At 43.3% G+C, this 21,448-nt stretch overlaps 1 protein-coding gene across 1 annotated transcript in view; it reads right to left on the bottom strand.

Annotated features, from left to right (window-relative positions):
* Positions 1-13,770: 13,770 nt before the first annotated feature.
* Positions 13,771-21,448, bottom strand: part of atp8b5a (ATPase phospholipid transporting 8B5a) — a 63,243-nt gene continuing 55,565 nt past the window's right edge. The window contains exons 18-28 of the mRNA XM_080738740.1: positions 20,903-21,067; positions 20,693-20,804; positions 19,741-19,846; positions 19,395-19,536; positions 18,593-18,776; positions 17,775-17,998; positions 17,074-17,157; positions 16,590-16,835; positions 15,654-15,792; positions 14,857-14,987; positions 13,771-14,313 (exon numbers count right to left, since the gene is read on the bottom strand). Coding sequence (XP_080594866.1) covers positions 13,984-14,313; positions 14,857-14,987; positions 15,654-15,792; positions 16,590-16,835; positions 17,074-17,157; positions 17,775-17,998; positions 18,593-18,776; positions 19,395-19,536; positions 19,741-19,846; positions 20,693-20,804; positions 20,903-21,067 — 1,863 coding nt within the window. The 3' untranslated portion in view covers positions 13,771-13,983. The remainder of the gene's footprint in view (positions 14,314-14,856; positions 14,988-15,653; positions 15,793-16,589; positions 16,836-17,073; positions 17,158-17,774; positions 17,999-18,592; positions 18,777-19,394; positions 19,537-19,740; positions 19,847-20,692; positions 20,805-20,902; positions 21,068-21,448) is intronic.

The raw sequence follows: 21,448 nt of genomic DNA, 5'->3' as shown, positions 1-21,448 counted from the left end.
CAAACCCCATTATACCTGTTGTCATAGGATCCATTTTGACCATCTTTTTGCCTGAGTCCATTTATGCCCATATATGGATATATCTGTTTCTTTTTCTGTGGAGATCTCTGCAGACACAGTGCCGATTCCGGAAGACCCTGATGTCAGACAACAGCTCTGCATACGGAGAATCCAAACTTTTTGCGCTGGGTTCCGAAAAATCGCGTATCGGGTCGGGTCGAGGCCGGGCACTGCACTACCTGCTGCGGCAGGGAACACGCGTGCTGAATTTGAAGTTGGTGGGACGAACGGTTTTCAAGATACGCGGATTACATACAATACATACATACATACCGGTATATATACTTACATACATACACACTCACAGAGATTTTTTGTTGACTCATGTGGCGTATGTGATGTCAGAGCCTTTTATGAAGTGATGTCACAATGAGTCAGCGCTTGCTCCGGAACGGCCCGATGTCAGTCATCTCCGCATATGGAGATTCCAAACCTTTCGTGCCAGATCCGAAAAACTGTGTATCGGGTCGGGTCGAGGCCTAGCTAAGAACGTAGGCAAAGGTCTGAGCTATCTGCGTGCGAAATTTGGAGTCTGTAGAACCAACCATGTGCTGTCAGGGCTCTTTCATGCGATTCGGGCCAATTCGGATTCGCGTCCATTGACTTCAATTAGTAGTCAGGACTCCGCATATGGAGATTCCGAACCTTTCCTGTTGGTTCCGGAAAACCGCATATCGGGTCGGGTCGAGGCATAGCTAAGAACGTAGGCAAAGGTCTGAGCTATCTGCGTGCGAAATTTGGAGTCTGTAGAACCAACCATGTGCTGTCAGGGCTCTTTCGTGCAATTCGGCCTCGGCTTCAATTAGTAGTCACGATCGCAGATGTCATCACTCAGTAGCCTATATGCCATTTATGGGCATATATCTGTATCTATTACTAGTCCTTGTCCTTTTATGCCCATATATGGAGATCCATGATGTCACAGTATACTGTATGCCCTCATATGGGCCATCCTCCTTATAGACAGGTTTCTTGTTTACAAACATTGAGACTAAATGCACAGCTGACTGTATCATGTAATCAATTCCGTCCAATCCCCAAACCTGTTGTTTTGGGGAGCGCTGGTTTCATTGGCTAATTTTGGTACCGACCTGCGCACGCATCTAGTTCTTATAAGTGTAACGTGGACCAGAAATGCGTCTAGTGCCCAAAAATAGATACTGTGGGAAATGTGTGAGTGAATCAGTCTGGCTTATGCCAGGCTGGATTCATGGCTAGGGTGACCAGATCCCAAGTCACCAGATGTGGGACAAAGACTATGTTTGTGGGGGACAATGTGGGACAAAAGTCCCCCCAAAATTTGGGGGACTTTTGGGGGGTCAAACCCCTTGAAATGCATAGAAAATGCATGCAAAATGCATTTTTGCACAGCTTGCCATCTGGTTAATTCAGTAGCACGTAATTATAATAACAACTATGATAATAACAACTATAATAGAACTATTATGCAAATGAAAACTTTACAGAAAGAAATACATTTGAAATTATCTGTACTGGACAATACAACCTAGTAGTAAAGAGGTAAATCTGGTAGACATAAATTACATCCAATAAGGAGCTCACAATATAGCCTGTAGTTTTCACTTTTCACAGTAGTGTGACCAAGTCACAGTCATGTCTGTAGGCCCATCTTAATTAGTCACAGTCATGTCTCTGTAGTCTATAGGCCCATCTTAATAGTCAAGTCTCAAGGCTACATGTAAACTAAAGCATCATTCTCATAACAAAGCCAACAGCATTATTTTCAATTTAGACAGGACCAACATAAAACAATAGATAAAATAAATGAAACCATAAAATCTAAACTAATCAGGACTGGAGGTAACAACAGTTTAATAATAATACAAATGAATGAAAACCAACTTGTCCACCAGCAATATGCACATCCAGTACCAAGGAAAGCACCTATGAAACATTTAAGGTTATATCCATGATAATCCATCACAACTTTAAGTTGTTCAGTTCTCTTCTCTCCATCACAACAACAGGCCTGGTCCACACAGGAAATGAATGGCAATGCACATTCAACACCATAGAAGATCACCCAGCTGTGAGTGAAACGCAATAATAGCAGCACATCAAAACAGAAACATAACTGATGAGAGCTTATTCTTCTGACCTGTATGACGAGTGTTTCACAGTGTGGTACTGGTAACGTTCAGTTGCCTTATGTGCTGGAATCTTGTTTTGGTTTCGTACAGTCAGCTGTGAAAAGAGGTATTCATATTATGCACTTAAACATTAACAGTTTGTTTGCTAAATTTGAACAAATCAAGCATATGGTTCACGAAGGTAAGGTCCATTTTCTAACCTTCTCAGAGACCAAACTTGATGACTCTATCACTGACTCTCAGATCGAAATTGACAACTACTCGGTCATCCGAAATGATAGAAACAGATTTGGTGGTGGTGTATGCATGTATGTTCATAACTGTATTAAGTATATCCCCCGCCCTGACCTACAACACAGCTCTTTAGAAACTGTATGGGTGGAAGTGATTCTTAAGAAAGCTAAAAACATACTAATCGGTGCCATCTATAGACCGCCCGACCAAAATGATTTCTATGAGTTACTGGAGGAGAGCCTTGCACCGGTGGACAATGTTGAAAAATACATTATTGGCGATTGGAACACAGACATGCTTCGTAAAGAAGCTCCTCTATTCAAAAAGTTCAATAAGCTATGTAATCAACAGGGTTTCACTCAGCTCATCACCAAGCCAACTAGGGTTACAGATAACTCTCAAACCACCATAGATCTCATTGTAACCACAGACAAATCTAAAGTCTCCGCGAGTGGGACTATTGAATGTGGTGGTCTAAGCGACCATGATATCATTTACTGCACCCGCAAAATACATAAGTCCAAAGCTGACGGCCACAAAACAGTTGAAGCTAGAAACCTCAAAACCTACTCTAGCGAAGCCTTTAACCACAAACTGGAGAAATCTGACTGGTCCCCAGTACTAGCTAGCACTCAGGTCGATGAAGCCTGGCTAGGCTTTAAATCCATTTTCAACACTACCCTAGACGAAGTGGCTCCTTTGCGTAGGGTCAGGGTTAAAGCCCGCTCACAGCCATGGTGGAATTCGGAAATCTGTGAATCAATGAAACTCAGAGACAAAAAATACTCTGAGAAACGCAAATATAATCACAAACTCAAAAAAGGCCCCAATAAACACCTTAAAGCCAAATTAGAAATAGTCAGTTTAGAGGCTAATAAACTGAGAAATCGGACAACCTCCTTAATCCTTTCTGCCAAAAAAAACTACTTGGATGAGAAAGTTGAGGAAAACATCCACAAACCACGAGACCTATGGAAGCTATTTAAAACCCAGCTAGGCTGTGGTGCTAAACTCAGATCCATAGCCAGCAACATATCCATCCAAACTCCCATAACCCTCCTCACGGATAGTCTTGATGTAGCCAAAAATCTCAACATCTACTTCACCTCCATGGCCAAAAATCTGGTCAATAAACTGCCCGCTCCATCTGGGCTGTTTGGTGTTAGGCACATCTTGAAATTCTACAGGAACCTTGGGGTATGCAAAGACAACTTTAAACTTGCCACGGTGTCAACTGATGAAGTGTTTAAAAAACTGCGCACCCTACCTCAATTCAAGGCCGCTGGCCATGATAAAATTGCCCCCAAATTTCTCATAGACTCAGCTGCCACCATTGCCCCAATCATTACCCATATTATTAATCTATCTATCAAGCAGGGTTATGTCCCCCAGGACTTCAAATTAGCCAAGGTAACCCCCCTGCACAAAAAAGGCAGTAAACTTGACCCTGGCAACTACAGGCCAATCTCAATCCTTAGTTCCATCTCTAAGGTAATGGAAAAAATTGTCTATGAACAGGTGGCTAGATATCTTGAAGAGAATAAACTGATCTACGAGTTCCAGTCTGGCTTCAGAGAGTCCCATTCCACAGATACATGCCTCATCTATTTGAATGATTACATCAAACGTGAAATTCACGATGGCAAATATTGTGGCATGGTCATGCTGGACCTCCAGAAGGCATTTGACACCGTCGATCATTCTATTCTGATCGAAAAACTCAAAGCTATTGGTCTTGATAGCACAGCAGTGAGATGGATGCACTCTTACTTGGTGGGGAGGGAACAGATGGTGGAAGTCAACGGAACCCTGTCCCCCCCCCTCCCAGTAAACTGTGGAGTACCTCAAGGGAGTATACTAGGACCACTGTTGTTCTTAATATACGTAAACGACATGTCATCTGCTTGTGACTGCAATCTGTTTCTGTTCGCGGATGACTCGGCTCTCCTAGTCTCAGGCAGAGACATTTTGCAGGTTGAAAAGGCCCTTAACTGTGAACTTAACAAGATCTGCACCTGGCTCAATGACAACAGACTCTCAATTCACCTAGGCAAAACTGAATGTATCCTCTTTGGATCTAGTCAGAAACTTAGCCTAGTTGAGAACTTCACAATTAAAGTAGGTGACACTGTGATAGAAAGAAAAAACCACATCTGCTACCTGGGTTGCATCCTGGAGGCTAACCTATCCAGTGAAAAAATGACCACCAAGGTAATCAATAAAGTCAATCAACGAATTCGCTTCTTGCAAAGAGTTGCCCCACTGATCAATATTAAATCCCGAAAGACACTAGGAGGTGCTCTTATTGGGCCCCTCATTGATTACGGAGTCCTTGTCTGGTATCGCGACGCCCCAGCTGCCTTAAAGCTAAAGCTCCAAACAGCCCAAAACAAACTAATTAGGGTTGTGCTTGGTCTCCCTCCTCTGACCCACCTTACCGAGCATCACCACGAAAGCGTGGGGTGGCTCAAAGTAGCTGACAGAGTACAGCATCTTGCAATGGGCCTGGTGTACAAGATACACTACACCTCCAAGATTCCCATGTACCTGACAAACTACTTCTTAAAGGTCAAGGATGTTCACGATCATAACACCAGAGGCAGCTCCACTAATCATCATCAGCGTAGATTTAACACTAAACAAGGCGCTAACTCGTTCTCCTGCTATACCATCAACATGTGGAACGCCCTTCCACAAGCCCTAAAGGAGAGCAAATCCCTAGCCTCCTTCAAAATTGGTATGAAAAGTCACCTTCAGACAGCAGCTACCCGTGACTTGTAAATAGACTAAGCCCCCATGCTCCCCCCCCCCCTTTTTCTTTGTATTCTGCCTTTTGTATTTGATGTTATGCTTTTGAAACTGATATTATCCTAGATAAAGTACTATGTTCTATCCGTCTGTCTTTCAATGTTATATGAGATACTTAAAGTGTGGTTCCTGTGGAAATAAGCCTCGGCTTTCTAGGATCTCCTTTTAGTTGACCTTGTACCAGTGATTTGTACTGTCATGAAACTGTACTTTTTTTTCTATTGCAAACTTCTAATAAATTCTTCAATCAATTCTTCAATCCATTTTGTGAAGCCTCCTTTTGAGCAACACGTTTGTGACTCTCGAATTGTCTGTGTCGTTTCACATTGTCATATTCACCTCCGTGTAAAACTGAAAAACTATAGTTTCCCAGCCATTGCTTGCTGTACTACAATATTCGCGTCGCTAAAAGGCTCACTGTGTTTCGCGGTTTGTTTTTGTTTTTGGTGGGCGTTCCGTCGTTAAACTGCATTGACAAATGACATCCCTGCGTGTGCCCGGCTGTTTGATTGACAACAGCGGCCGGGCTGTGTGTGCGCAGACACCCACACACACATGCACGCACGCACGCACACGCACGCACACACACACACACACACACACACACACACACACACACACACACACACACACACACACACACACACACACACACACACACACACACAAGTCATTATAGCTTTTAATTCAAGTACATTTTGAATTCCGGACTTTTATTGCTGTATTGATAATCTTACTTAAAGGGGTGCGCTAATAGCCATCATTCAAAATGCAAAGTCTTTGCCACGCGGACACATTCGTCCATGTACAGACATATCGATGACCCGTGCTTTTCACTTAAAAACATTAAATTTTTTGTCAATATGTCATGTGTAGATGTTTTTTTATATATATCATTAAAAATTGTGGAAGATCTAAGGGTCAGAGGTCAGTTGTACCGGTTTAAAGTGTGCATAGTGCTATAGCACCACCTTTTGGCCAATGATAGTGAATTTTATATCTCCATAGATGTGCATGATCCTCTACCATACTGCAGCAGAGTTTCGTAAAAATCAAGTACATCATCAAAATCACAGCATAATATAATATCAAACACAGCACACATGCATATCTCCTTGTATGGGCTGTTCTGTCCGTGACGCGTGTTTCTTAAACCCACCAGGTTTGAGTTAAGACCCGCCTTGCGGAAACGCGAGAACTTCCAGGAGTGGCTGAAATCCTTGCCGGACACATGGAGGGTGGATAAAGTCAGACCTAATAGGGTGTGCCAAATGTAGTTCTAAGAGCGGCCATTTCTTGGGTAAACACAGCCTTACACAGGTGTTCTGATTAGACTATGGCATTAGTTCTATGCAATCAAACAATAGAGGCCTTTCTGGGCCCGCCCCTTTCCCCCCTCCCCCTGAGCGGCAGCCATGATGGAGTCACTGCTGCAGCAGTGTGTGTCTATGTCTATGTCTATGGAGATGGGACTTTTAATGAAATTAGTCATTACCAGTCCCATCTCCATGATATTTAGATCTAATTCCTTCGCCAGTTCCATCCGCATGATTTGTAGATCTAATTCTATGAGTCCCATCCCCATGATTTGTAGGTCTAATTCCATCGCCAGTCACATCCTTATGATTTGTAGATCTAATTCTATCTGTTCCATCTCAATTATGTTTAGGTCTAATTCCATCGCCAGTTCTATCCGCATGATTTGTTGATCTAATTTTATCAGATCCATCCCAATGATTTTTAGATCTAATTTCACCACCAGTTCTATCCTTATGATTTGTAGATCTAATTCCATCAGTCCCATCTCAATTATGTGTAGGTCTAATTCCATCGCCAGTTCCATCCACATGATTTGTAGATCTAATTCTATACAGTTCCATCCTCATGATTTGTAGATCTAAATCCATCGCCAGTCCCATCCTTATGATTTGTAGATCTAATTCTATCAGTCCCATCCCCATCATCTGTAGGTCTAATTCCATCACCAGTTCCATCTGCATGATTTGTAGATCTAATTCTATGAATCCCATCCCCATGATTTGTTGGTCTAATTCCATCGCCAGTCCCATCCTTATGATTTGTAGATCTAATTCCGTCACCAGTCCCATCCCTATCATTTGTATGTCTAATTCTATTGCTAGTTCCATCCACATGATTTGTAGATCTAATTCATGTGCCGAATCTGAAGCCGGTGGGACGAACGTTTCTTGAGATAAGTGGATTACATACATACATACTCACAGAGATTTGTCACATTTATTGTAAGCAGATGAATTATGTGGATGGGACTGTATCGAATTAGACCTACAAATCATGGGGATGGAACTGGCGATGGAATTAGATCTAAACATAATTGAGATGTGACTGATAGAATTAGATCTACAAATCATGCGGATGAAACTGGCGATAGAATTGGACCTACACATCATGGGGATGGGACTGGTGATGGAATTAGATCTACAAATCATGACGATGGAACTATATAGAATTAGATCTACAAATCATGCGGATAGAACTGGCGATGGAATTAGACCTAAACATAATTGAGATGGGACTGATAGAATTAGATCTACAAATCTTAAGGATGAGACTGGCGATGGTATTAGACCTACAAATCATGGGGATGGGACTCATAGAATTAGATCTACAAATCATGAGGATGGAACTATATAGAATTAGATCAACAAATCATGTGGATGGAACTGGCGATGGAATTATACCTACACATAATTGAGATGGGACTGAGGAATTAGATCTACAAATCATAAGGATAGAACTGGTGGTGAAATTAGACATAAAAATCATTGGGATGGATCTGATAAAATTAGATCAACACATCATGCGGATAGAACTGGCGATGGAATTAGACCTAAACATAATTGAGATGGAACAGATAGAATTAGATCTACAAATCATAAGGATGGGACTGGCGATGGAATTAGACCTACAAATCATGGAGATGGGACTCATAGAATTAGATTTACAAATCATTTGGATGGAACTGGCGATGGAATTAGACCTAAACATAATTGAGATGGAACAGATAGAATTAGATCTACGAATCATAATGATGGGACTGGCGATGGTATTAGACCTACAAATCATGGGGATGGGACTCATATAATTAGATCTACAAATCATGCGGATGGAACTGGCGAAGGAATTAGATCTAAATATCATGGAGATGGGACTGGTAATGACTAATTTCATTAAAAGTCCCATCTCCATAGACATAGACATAGACACACACTGCTGCAGCAGTGACTCCATCATGGCTGCCGCTCAGGGGGAGGGGGGAAAGGGGCGGGCCCAGATAGGCCTCTATTGAAACACCTGTGTTTTGACCCAAGAAATGGCCGCTAAGGACTACAATGACGTAGCCGCTGGCACACACTATAAAGGCATGAAGACAATCTTAAAACTTGTACTGATAAAAGCCTGCATTTACACAATGCACAGCTATTAATTTGTCACTACAGTGCTCTAAATATATTGTGCTAAAAACACTTTCCAGGTGATGTCGGTCTGTGCGCGCGTGCTGCGTACTTTCTATGGCGTCAGTCTTGTGCTCATACGGACACTCATACATACATAGACACAAAGCCAAACGTAGGAGTGGTTAAGACCGCTCAAAATCTCTCTGACCTTGAACAATCGTGTGTTGCCTATGCACAAGTTTCCTGTGTCCCATGATAGTCCGAGCATTTCAGGCGAAAATCGTGCACTTTATGAAAGAAGCATGAAATTTGGCACACAGTTAGAACATGCCATATGGAACATTTTTGGCTATAGGGGCATCGCAGATTTGTCTTTCGAAACTTGTGGGAGCCAATCAAAGTTGGGCTCTCATAGACTTTACTATACAGTACAATAATACAAAAAATAAATATGCTTTAAGTAGCACGTGAGGGGTCAAACTAGGTGTTTTTCGGGATTCTGAATCCAATGCAAGCATTTGTTTTGCACGAAAAACATTCTTTCTGAAAAAACGTCCGTGACAAAACTGTGAAAAGTGATGACTCATCACTAAACCATCACTAAAGCATAGTTTTATGGGGACCGTTTTTAGCCCAAGGAATGTTTTTCGTGCAAAACGAATGCTTGCATTGGATACAGGATCCCGAAAAACACCTAGTTTGACCCCTCACATGCTACTTAAAGCATATTTATTTTTTGTATTATTGTACTGTATAGTAAAGTCTATGAGAGCCCAACTTTGATTGGCTCCCACAAGTTTCCCAAGACAAATCTGCGATGCCCCTATAGCCAAAAATGTTCCATATGGCATGTTCTAACTGTGTGCCAAATTTCATGCTTCTTTCATAAAGTGCACGATTCCATCAAAATACTGCCCGAAACGCCTGGACTATGAGCCCTTGAGTGAAAGTGGGCATCACTTCCTGTTCCCCTTGTTTCATTGTGGTTGCTGCGCTACTGTCACACCTGAATCTCTGCATGGTGATTACATGGTGCTTCTTCAGTGATTTGAATCAACTGTGTAGAGGAAGTGAAGCACACATTTTTCCCCAGTAAGATTGTTGGGAAACTTGTGGACATATCAACCATTTTGTGATGTCAAGTGAAGCATGACCAATCATGTCTGATTGGACATTACATTGTCCAAGATGTCCAGCCTTTCAAACCGTACAACATCGGTCGTAAAAGTTTACAAAAAGCAGGTTCACTTTGCTGGCAAAAAAATCTTGGACCGAATACTAATCAGTACAATATACAGAATTAACTTGAAATACTCTGTTCCTATGAAACAGTGTGGGCTCGTTTCAAGCCGAGAAATGATGAGCCGGAGGGAGCGTCTATCTTTCTATGGATATGGTTTCGCCTCCATGGTAACGGCCTGTCTTCATGCTGTCTTCATACATCACATCGTGCCAAAGTTTTGAGGAGAATAAACTTGATAGATAAAGATTTTGGAGAACATAATATGTTCTCCAAAATGTGTGCCCGCTTTCAGCGAGCCCACAATAATTAATGGAATTTCAATGTCTTGTTTCTCAGTTCTCCATGTGTCATTCATTCCATTGCATTCTCATTATGTCTTACAACTTCTATTCCCACCAACTCTTTTTTCATCTCTCCAACACTGACATCTGCTGGTGATATAGTGGGGAGGACAAAATTAAATAGTTGCTGACAAACAACTAGTGACAATAAACATAACCGATCAAAATGGTCATTTTTAAATAGTTTTATTAAGATAAAATACATCTTCTTACAAGGTACAAAATTATACAAATAGGTTATCTGTAAGGACAATGCTGTAGGTTGCTGTTTTAAGTAATGACCATAAAAAGTTTAAAATAAAAGTCGTCCCCAAAGGTTGAAAGGTATTCTATTTGGAAAGCACCACTGTACCCACAGAACCACAGTAACATTCCCACTTAAAGCTACAATCCGGGGCTTATTTAAGCAATTTCAACAATCAATTTTATAAGGTATAGTGTGTAATACAATATAACATTTGCAGTGGTTGGAGGTGGTCTCTCCTCCATCGAGTAGGGAATTTAAGCCAGGACGGTTTTCAACACGGCTCCGCTAAACGGAAGTACAGCTGCTATGACGCAATCGCCATAGCAGTCAAAATCGTTAAGCAAACAGCCGTCGGCGACGGGTTCACACCCCTTTTACTGAACTCTTTGGTTCCCATGGTGACGTGTCTATGCAGCAGACGTTGTAGACACCACATGGAAAGGTAGTTTCTGCCGGAGTAGGATTGGCTGCGACGGCAAACAGGTTTATTTATGGAGCACTGATCCATTTCCGGTTACCGGAGTGGACTGCCTTAGCCGTCCTTTCTTAAATTCCCTATTTAGACCCTGGTGTCAGGTAGGACACCTTCTGGTTGACGAGTAGCGCTGCCTGAGGGTCATAAGCGTCAAGGGTCAATAGGAAGTTTCTTTCATGCGGGAGACCTAGGATCAAATCCTTAAAGGAGTAGTTCACCCCCAAAATGACTTTTTTTCTATTGATTAGTCACGCCATGGAGTGTTCAATAATATTTTTAGTTTTTTGTCGCATTCCTAATACAAAAATGTGTAAACAATAAATTTACCCCCATCCGGAATCAATGGGGGTACATTTACTCGAATCAAATTTTTGTCTTAGGAATGTGACAAAAACCAAAACATATTATTGAACTCTACTCTCCATGGCATGAGTAATCAATAGAAAAAAAGTCATTTTGGGGGTGAACTACTCCTTTAAAAGTTACGCATTGCAGCTCTAATGCAAATGTATAGAACAATGCCTTCTGTCAATGGCACAACTTGTTGTACTGCTTTGTTTTGTTTAGTTTTTTATTCATAGTAAATCTGTGGTTTTCAACCTGTTTCATATCAAAGGGTCCATTATGTATTCGGCATTTGAGCCACGGACCACCATTTGATGAGATTTAGCCTCTCAAACCCAAAACTTTGAATATTATTGTAATCCATGCTTTATTGATGTGGTACCATCGGAGAGATAACAGGCACACGTTGATCAAAATAACAATTCTTCCACGTTCTCCAATTGTGTAGACTTATTTGTAAATTAAGTAATGTAGACAAAAAATAGATGAACTCTTGAGAGCGTGTTTGGTTTAATTTTACGCTCTCAAGAGTGTAAGGGTCCATTTGGTTTCCAACTCGCCATCAATTAGCTGGGGACCACCTGTAATACCTTCAAGGACCAGTTGGGAACCACAGAAGTAAACCATGACACTTCTTTGGTTTGAATGTTATACATTCACAATAGACTGCGCTTGAGTGGTCATTAATGTTATAGCAATGAAGAGTCAAGGAATACAGTTTTAATAGTTTAGTGCCATTTCCTGATGTTAGCACTATTTTGTTCAGTGGTCAGTGATGAACCCTCCAGCAGCACTCGCAGTATCCTCGATTAGACCAATATATGCCATCTCAAGGTTTTACATAAAGCTGTTCGGAAGGTATGTGAGGTTTTTGTGAGAAGCACCACCGTCAATGGACAGTACATTTTCAACCAAACGTTAGCCGTAGTAGGTGTACATTTGGCCAACATAGGCCATCTACCAGTTCACAACGTGTTGCGTTGTGAACTTGTGACACGTCGTGAGCTTGTAGATTTGCCATTTTCGATTTTCAGCAAAGGCATTTGGTGTAGAGGGGAGAAAAGGAGGGGACCTAGCAAAGACCTCTGGGCAACCCCGGACAACAAAGTACAGTATAATGAAGGGGTTCAAGTAAATGATTTATGCCTTGCCCCATAACCAATCTTATTACAAAGAAGCATGATGTTGAGATAAATTACAGGTCTTTTTATGAGATAACGTGCCTGCCACGCCTAGTCGTGCAAAAAGTTAATTAGTTCTTCCTGTTTTAACTAATTTACTGCCTAAGTATGACAAGTTATATACGTTTGTCCGTTGTGCCTATGACGAGTATGACAAGCTGCCAATATGCTGTAATCGCTATAAAACAATTAAAGTATGATCGCCGATCCGCACTATCCACGGAAACCGGATACGGATGTCCCCAGACCGGAAACAGGGGGCGGGACAACAACAACCCCCTGTATCCTGTCTCCGAACGCATTCATTTCCTCGTTACGCAACATACACAAGGCATGCATACACTGCCGCTATGGATAATGGAGGGCTGTTGTTTTTTGTTGCTTAACACGGCTGGATCGTAGAGCGAACGCGATCCTGAACCGTTGTGCACGATGTGCACGCACTTGCCCACGTTAAAGGTAAACAAAATGCCGGCAGTTTGTCTCAAAAGAAGGGGGGACAAAATCGCAGTCAATGAGCTATTTAATTCGTTCTTCCTGTTTAATTAGTTCTTCCTGTTTAATTAGTTCTTCATGGCGTTGAGTAACTCCTGTAAGTTCCAACATTGCGTGTCTGGAACTTACAGGCATTTTGCTGATATAAGCCACACCTCCAGACCCACTTGGGCCAATCAGTGGCTACGTTTACAGGCCGAGAATCAAGCTTAACCTCATTCCTGGGACTCCCTGGATAAGGAATGCCACATAAACCTGGAGTCTGTAAAGATGATGATACTCAGGATTAGGTTTATGATAAAATAAAAAAAATGAAAAATAACTGAACACAGGCTCAAATCAGATTCAAAATGAATTCCCAAATCCCCTCCTGGAATCCCTCCTTATATGATATGACTATTGCGCCTTTTTCAGAGAGCGACCATTCACAAAGCCTTAAATGCCACGATCCCACAAGTTCAGGTAATGCTATAGCCAATTAATGAGGCTCAAACCGCACAAAATCTTGCAGCGAAAAGGGGAAACGCCTTGGAGAGTTGATGAAAAAAACTGGACAAACATATAAATGATATGAAAAAGGCTGTGACTCATTGCAGAGGCATACCGGTAGGCCTAATAAGTCACAAATCTGACTGTTTATGATGTGACTGGCCAGTCTTTCTCACAAGCGTCCAGGCACTTGCAACACATAGACATCAAAAGGGGGCTTGAGGCCCTGCCCTTTTACCTGTCTGTAAAAAAAACTGCCTTCTTCAGACCGTGAATGCAGTTTTCACTAGGCTGAAAGAAATGCAAATGCTGCCCTTTCCACGTCATACCTGAAGGCAGCCATCAGGAGAACTGACCTTTTTTCCAAACTCTCCTGAACTCGCGCTGAAAGAGGTCGTCCTTCTCAGTAGCTAAAGAGCGCAGGGTCTACAAGCTCTCTCCGCGTCGCGTTCTTTATCTTTAGCACATATCATTGTAAGACCATGTAGAATAGGCCCTTTAAATAAAAGAAACGTCCTCAGAGGTCTGCCGTAGTCCGGTACATCTGCAGCGAGGTCACCTCCACGTCCGGCACCTTGGCGTTCTGGGGGCGTCCCGTGGGGCTGTAGCCGGCCGAGCGCCCCATGGGGCTGAAGCCCATGGTGGTGATGCGTCCCGCGGACGTCCTGGACGCCCCCGCGGCGGCGACGCTGGGGCGGTGCAGGTAGCGGGCCGACGTCACCAGGTTGCCGTAGCCGCCCGTATGCGAGAAGGCGTAGCCGGAGCGCCGGGAGCTGGTGCGGCGCAGGCGGGCGCGCCGGGGAGGCGGGGGCGGCGTGGCTTTGGCCTGTCTGACTTTGAACATCACCTGGGAATGCAGAGAGTTAATGTGAGATAAAGTCAAAGTACAATTTTGTAGAGCTCCCTCTTCCGCAGGAAAAGAACCGTTGTTAAAGGTAGGATATTTTTTGGTTCAAATAATAGGTTTTTTGTTAAAAAGGTTAAAGCAGTTCAGTAACAGGGCCTCCCTGTCTCTCCAGCTCTTTAATAAATACAAAATAAATTTTCAGGAAGGTGCCAAATGTCAGCCAATCAGGAGAGAGTACCCATTTATCAGCTTAGTGCTCCAGTTCCAATTTCGTCTGTCTATCCGATAGAGAACCCGGTCAGATCAGGATAGAGTCTATCCTGAATACCAAATGGGTCGGATGGGTCGGATACGGGACGTTGGACTGAGATTGTGTTTGCTTTCAGTTTGAGATGTAAATGAATAAATAAATACAGTATCCACGCTGTGATTGGCCACAGTGGTCCTATCCACTCTGTGATTGGCCACAGTGGTCCTATCCATGCTGTGATTGGCCACAGTGGTCCTATCCACGCTGTGATTGGCCACAGTGGTCCCACCCACCTTGTCGTTGATGGTGGGACAGAGCTGGATCAACAGGAAACGGTAGGTGACCACAGGAAGTACACACAGTATGGACGTCAGGAGGATGGTCAGCCACATGTTGGGCTGGTTCAGAGAGTTCCTGGCTGTGCCTGGGAGCACACACACACACACACACACACACACACACACACACACACACGCACACACACACACACACACACACACACAAGCACGTACGCACATATGTATGCACACATTTATAGGTATGTTGGTATGTTGGGCTGGTTCAGAGAGTTCCTGACTGTGCCTGGGAGCGCACACACACACACACACACACACACACACAAGCACGTACGCACATATGTATGCACACCCACATTACTTTACTTTTGGGGAATTTACATGATTCTCCCTGTAACTGGAATGACTTACAGTACATTCATTCCACATCTAATCTAACTCAAACCTTTAACATGAAATTCAGTAAAATGTTATTTGGGTACATCAACACATGCGCACGTGGGCACACACGCACGTACACAGAAATGGGATAAATGGCGTACAGCAATTCTTGGAAATGGATTCCATGAAAATGCAGTACATTAAAAATGCACCAGCTGCCTTTAAGCACTTAAGAAGTCAAATGTTATACTTTGTCGCTTGAAAAGAGTGAGTATAGCAGCTGTCCCTTTTTCTTTCTTCATTTGCAAACATTTTCACCTAGAATGACAGGCCCAAAATCGGGATGCCAGTGGCTAACACACCACATTCACTATTAATACGAGTATTAGTGTAAATAAAAGCTCCTCACTCACCTATGAAGGGGAAGGAGGAAGGGAAGATGAGGAACATGCCGTTGCTGTACATGGTGAAGGTGACGGCGAAGTACATGGCCAGACTGCCCACCACGAAGAAGGTGTTGACCGCCGTCCAGTAGGCCATGTCCAAACCCAGCTAACACGCCCAGGATGAGGCGAGAGACAGGACAAGAAAACAGATAAGCACCGTCTTATTCACCACTCACAATGTTCTGTTGACGTGACTTAGACTTTTAGTCATTTTTTTATTCTTCCACCGTGCCGTCCGCGCCGCGGCTGGAGGCATGGTGTTTCTGCTTGTAACGTACATATCATTGTTGTCGGGTAGAAAACTCAAAACTTATTGTGTTTTTTTTTCTCGTCACTTGATCATACTATAGTGTCACACAAAAGTCTCAAAAATAGCAGATCTGCAAGCTCAAAACGTGGCACGAATTGCGGGTCGAAATGCGGCGCTTGTAGATCTACTGCTTTTGCTATTATTTAATGTCGGCAAAACATTACCTCTGACCATTGATTGGATTTTGACCACGTTTGGTTTTTGCCTCTCAGACCAAAAACATTTACGATTTTGTACACAATTCCATGCTGTTTTGATGTGGTGCCATAGGAGAGATAACAGGCAAACGTTGAAAAAAAAAAAAAAAAAAAAATCTACATGCTCAAATTGTGTAGACTTAAAGTAAATAAAGTAATGCAGATGTTTAACCATAATTGAACTCTAGACAGCGTGAAATGAAAAGAGTTAATGATCTATAAGGGTCCATTTGGTTGCCAACTCTCCATCATTCAGCTGGGGACCACCTGGAACCTCAGGAACCACTGGTGGTCCCCAGAGAACCACTGCATTAAGCATAATGGTTAATATCCATGAACAGATGGAATATGTGAGCACCTCCATTGCAGTGGACATACGTATGATTCTCCCTGTACCTGGACACAGACGGTGATGAGGAGACAGGTCTGGACGAGCAGGGCGAAGGACTGGTAGTCGGCGATGTCCTTGCCGTCGTGGCGCAGCGTGTCGTGCATGGCGGCGTAGGGGATGAAGAACAGCACCAGGGAGCTGTAGACGCTGTGCAGGGCACACTTGAAGAACAGGGCCTTGTTGAAGTACAGGTTGAGCTGCCCCGGGACGTACAGCTCCGGGTGCTGGAAGCTCCACGCGTCGTTCACGTCCTAGGAAAGGTCACGGCAAAGGGGTGTCCATTTAACCCACTTAAGCACTTTATACTTAAAGGATATTTAAACATAACATTAAACATCAAAAAAAGTGCAGCATGCACATCAGTCCAGCGGTTTGCGAGATTAGTTCCGGACAGACACACGCACACAGACACACAGACCGGCTAGCATTTTGCAGAGCCACACTGAAAAGGCCAAACGTTTTGTCTCGTTCACACACAACAGGGTTTACCTGATCGAACAGACTCATGCCCAGTACAGGAAGTGCCGTGTACACCAAGTTATAGAGCGTTATGTACCACTCGTCATACACCGTCTGTAAGGAGAGGAAGAGAGAGACGGTCACATCTATGAAAAGTGTTGTTGGGAGAAACACATCACCAAGTCACCTGTAACTCCACTACTTTTTAGATAACTATAAAGATAATTATCGTTAACAATAATTATGTCGGTGTTCACATTGACGGCTTTTTAAAACAATATTTTTATTTTTATCTTTATCTTTATCGTGCCCCGTGGGAATGACGCTTTCACCATTATTTTATACTTCAGCTATTCAAAAATAGCAGATAAACAAGCTCATAGCGTGGCACTGAGTGCCACGCTATATTCTATGAATATATATTAGGCTATATATATATTTTTTAAAGCAAACATTTGTAACTTAAATCTTTCTCGGGGTCCCCGGAACAAAATATTTTGTGTTGGGGGTCCGCGGTCAAATACATATAATTCTAGGGGTCCTTGACATTAAAAGGTTTGAGCACCACTGATATAGAACCAAACATTTTTTCAGAAAACCGTTAGGATTTGGAAGACATTTGTGTAGAATCGGCCTCAGGTCTTAAGCTGAAAAAGGGACTTCAATCGAATGAATCAACGGTGACACAAAATGACAAAGTGTGGGCCGGGGTCAAGCGTCCCGCGTCTCACCTGAGCGGAGAAGCCGCAGAAGAAGGCGTACCAGAAGTGGACCAGGGTGAAGGTGAAGTTCTTGTAGAAGAAGTAGCGCAGGAACTTGCACATGCGCAGGTAGGACCAGCGGCCGTGCACCAGCAGGAGGCGCTGCAGAAAGCGGAACTGTGCAAAGGAGTAGTCACTGGACAGCACGGCCTGCATGCCCTCCTGGCCCGAGATGCCCACGCCTATGTGGGCCGCTGGAGGGAGAGAGGGAGCAAGTGTGTTATTCCTACCGGAGCTGGGAGGAGCTTGTGCAAGGACGCGCTGTGATTGGTCAGTAGACAAACGCTCTTGTCTAAATATTATTTACTATGCTGTCCCCCTGGGTACGTAACTCGAAAAGCACAGAGCCGTCTCAATCAACCGTTGCAACGCTCGGCCCGGGACTCGCTTGCTTTAGCTCGCTCGGCGGGGCTCAAGTGGCACAAGGTCGCTTGAGAGTGCGCCTTCGTCATGGTTTTGTCAATAACTCTACTTTGCCAAAACAGCGAGAGAAGCACTTCCACGTTGGGCGTGGCCTCGGCTCAGCTCTGGAAGGAAAAACGTCCTCGCAGAGAGCGAAAACAATACAAAACAATACTATGTAGAGGTGGAGAAGCAAAACAATACAGCGAACCGGACTTAACTCTTAACCCTATGTGGGCCACTAGAGGGGGAGAAGGAAAGCAATACAGTGAATCTGACTTAACTCTATGTGGGCCGCTAGAGGGGGAGCAGGAAAACAATCCAGTGAATCTGAATGAAAACTGGGCCTATGCAGAGGTACGCACAGAGCTGACGGTCACCGGTACCTTTGATCATGCTGACGTCGTTGGCTCCGTCCCCTATGGCCAGCGTGCAGGCCTGCTTGTACTTCTTCACCAGCTCCACCACTTGGGCCTTCTGCAGGGGAGTGACCCTGCAGCAGATCACTGATCTACACATGCACGCTGTCCTCAGGAACTCCAGCTCCATGCTGCGCTCCAGCGCATACGCCTGATCACACAATAACAACAACAACAACGTTCACTGACTGGCAGCACTGCTGATGGGATCAGAGATCAGACGGACCTTTGACACACAGCAGAATCAGTACAACTAAATGGACCGGAGCGATCCAAAGACACAAGTGGCAATAGGAAGTTGAAAATGCTTGATCGTCCTCAAATATTTCCAGCGATTAATAATAATAATATCTGCATTACATGCTAACTTTATCACAAAACGTTATGCTTTGACACATTGTGAGCTTGTTGATCATTTATTTTTTACTTTTTATTTTATTTTAGACTATAATGACACTATACTCGACATGTCGAGTATAGGGATAGATTATTAAACTATATATATATATTTTTTTTGTATAATCTGTTAAATCGATTCGATTAACTGTTGCAACCCTAAATCTAAGCATACCAAATCAGTTGACTGCATGCATGGGTGCATGTTGTTGTTCCGACACGCATTACTCTGGAGTAACTTTGTCCGACTCTCCCCATTACTAACCCTAACTGCACGCGTAGCCACGTAGTCGGATTAATGAGACGTGCGACTGACGTGGTCCGCCCTGCATGCATATGATATTTGATAATGTAATACTGTCTTGTCTCGTACCAGACTGTGTCCGTTTATGACCAGGCCGTATTCTCCATTCACCAGCTCGTCGCTCAGCACTTCCTTCCTGTTACCCAGAGTCCTCTCTGGCAGGAAGACGGAGTCGTCCACTGCGTCTGGTTTCATAGTGGCCCTGGCATTCCTGCTCCACGAGAAAAGACACAACATTAAAAAAAGAAAAAGATAACAACATAAAAGGTTACAGAAAAAGTCCATTTAACTAAATGGACTTTTGGGGTTTCGCGGTTACAGAAAAAGTCCATTGAACTCAATTGACTTATTTTTCAATAGTTAAAGCATTAAATAATTCTAGGCCTAAATGGACTAAACAAATTGAACCTCTGACCTGAGTTCCTGCCTCACGTCCTCCGGCGTGTGGGCGGAGATGACGAAGACCTCGTTCATCTCCTCGCGCAGCATGTTGCAGGAGTAGCCGATGTTCTCCGCCGTCTCTGTCGTGTGAATAGGAACTCTAGATGATGACTAATGGATTTAAACCCATTAAGATTTTAGCCATATCTTATAAATTGGCTCAAAAAGGGTATACATTGGCTATTCAAAAATAGCAGATTATACAAGCTCATAGATTCTATAAACGTCTTCTAAATCCTTCTTCTAAATCAGTGGTTCTCACACTTTTTCATGTCATGTTGATCCAGGGACCCCCAGAAGCAGAGATTTCAGTTACAAAAGTTTGCTTTGATAATATATATTCAAAGATTTGCCAAAATTGTCAAAAAAAAGAAAGAAAAAAAAGCAGATCTACAAGCTCGCAGCGTGGCACTCGATGCCGCTCTGTGAGCTTATATATCTGCTATTTTTTAATAGTTAAAGTATAAAATAAATCCAGGTCTTAATTGGTTAAGCATGTTAACCCATAGCATCCCTATTCTGGGTGAAAATAGAAAGATTTGGTTTTGAAGGGGAAAAACAGAGGGCCTAGTACCCTTGGGGCCACCGTTAACAAAGTACAGTATATATAGGGTCTTAGTGGTTAAGTGAAATGTGGGAGTCAATTATACATTACATTTTATTTCAATGCATCAACTATAACAATGAATCACTCTGAAACTGAAAACAGTGAAACTGAGGAGTTCTGCTCTCCCAATTGTTCTAGATCTAGAACAAGAAGAATAAAAGCCATATTTATCAAAACAAGATAAAATGCATTGCATGTGAATATAGTGAAACACTGAAGGAGACTTTATGTACATGTAATGTCATTCATTTCTAGGTAGACTGTATATTACTGAAGTATTGTGATGATGACACAACTGAGGCTGTTTTAGATGGATTACCTTGCTTGTCTCCTGTTAGCACCCAGATTTTAATGTCCGCCTTGGATAACTGTTCGATGGTCTGTGGCACTCCATCTTGGAGCTTGTCTTCTATGGCTGTGGCCCCTAATAGCTTGACGCATTAGGGACAGACAAATAATCAGTAAATTGTTGTCAACAACAGAACAACAGAGTATTTTACCACTGGTGTCATGTCTCTGGTCTTCGTACCAGCAGGTCTTTCTCTATCTCCTCATACAGCTGGTCCAGTTTGTCCTCGCGGTCCTCCAGGCAAGTGCTGGCCTCATGGTGGCGCTGTTTCCACTGGCTGAAGTACTCCTCATCCAGATCCTTGTATGCTAGGGCAAGGGTTCGCAGGCCCTCCCCCGCGAACTCCTAGGACACACACACGCGCGCGCACACACACACACACACACACACACACACACACACACACACACACACACACACACACACACACACACACACACACACACACACACACACACACACACACACACACCACCTTTTCAATATTTTTAAGTTTCAGTGAAAAAAGTAGTTTAAAACACTTCTTTATGGTTCCGTGCACACGGCATGTGCACACGAAAGTAGGCTTCATTCACAGCGAACAAAGTTTACCCCTAAGTTAGAAGTATACCCGCTTGTGCGCTTGAAGTTGAACGCACGCACACACACACACACACACGCACGTGAGCGAGCGCGCGCGCACACACACACACACACACACACACACACACACACACACACACACAC

The sequence above is a fragment of the Nannobrachium achirus genome (genome assembly GCF_963921795.1).
Source record: "Nannobrachium achirus genome assembly, chromosome: 12".
Lineage (NCBI taxonomy): Eukaryota > Metazoa > Chordata > Actinopteri > Myctophiformes > Myctophidae > Nannobrachium > Nannobrachium achirus.
The sequence above is the reverse complement of the archived record's forward strand: the minus strand, read 5'-3'. Positions and strand labels throughout refer to the sequence as shown.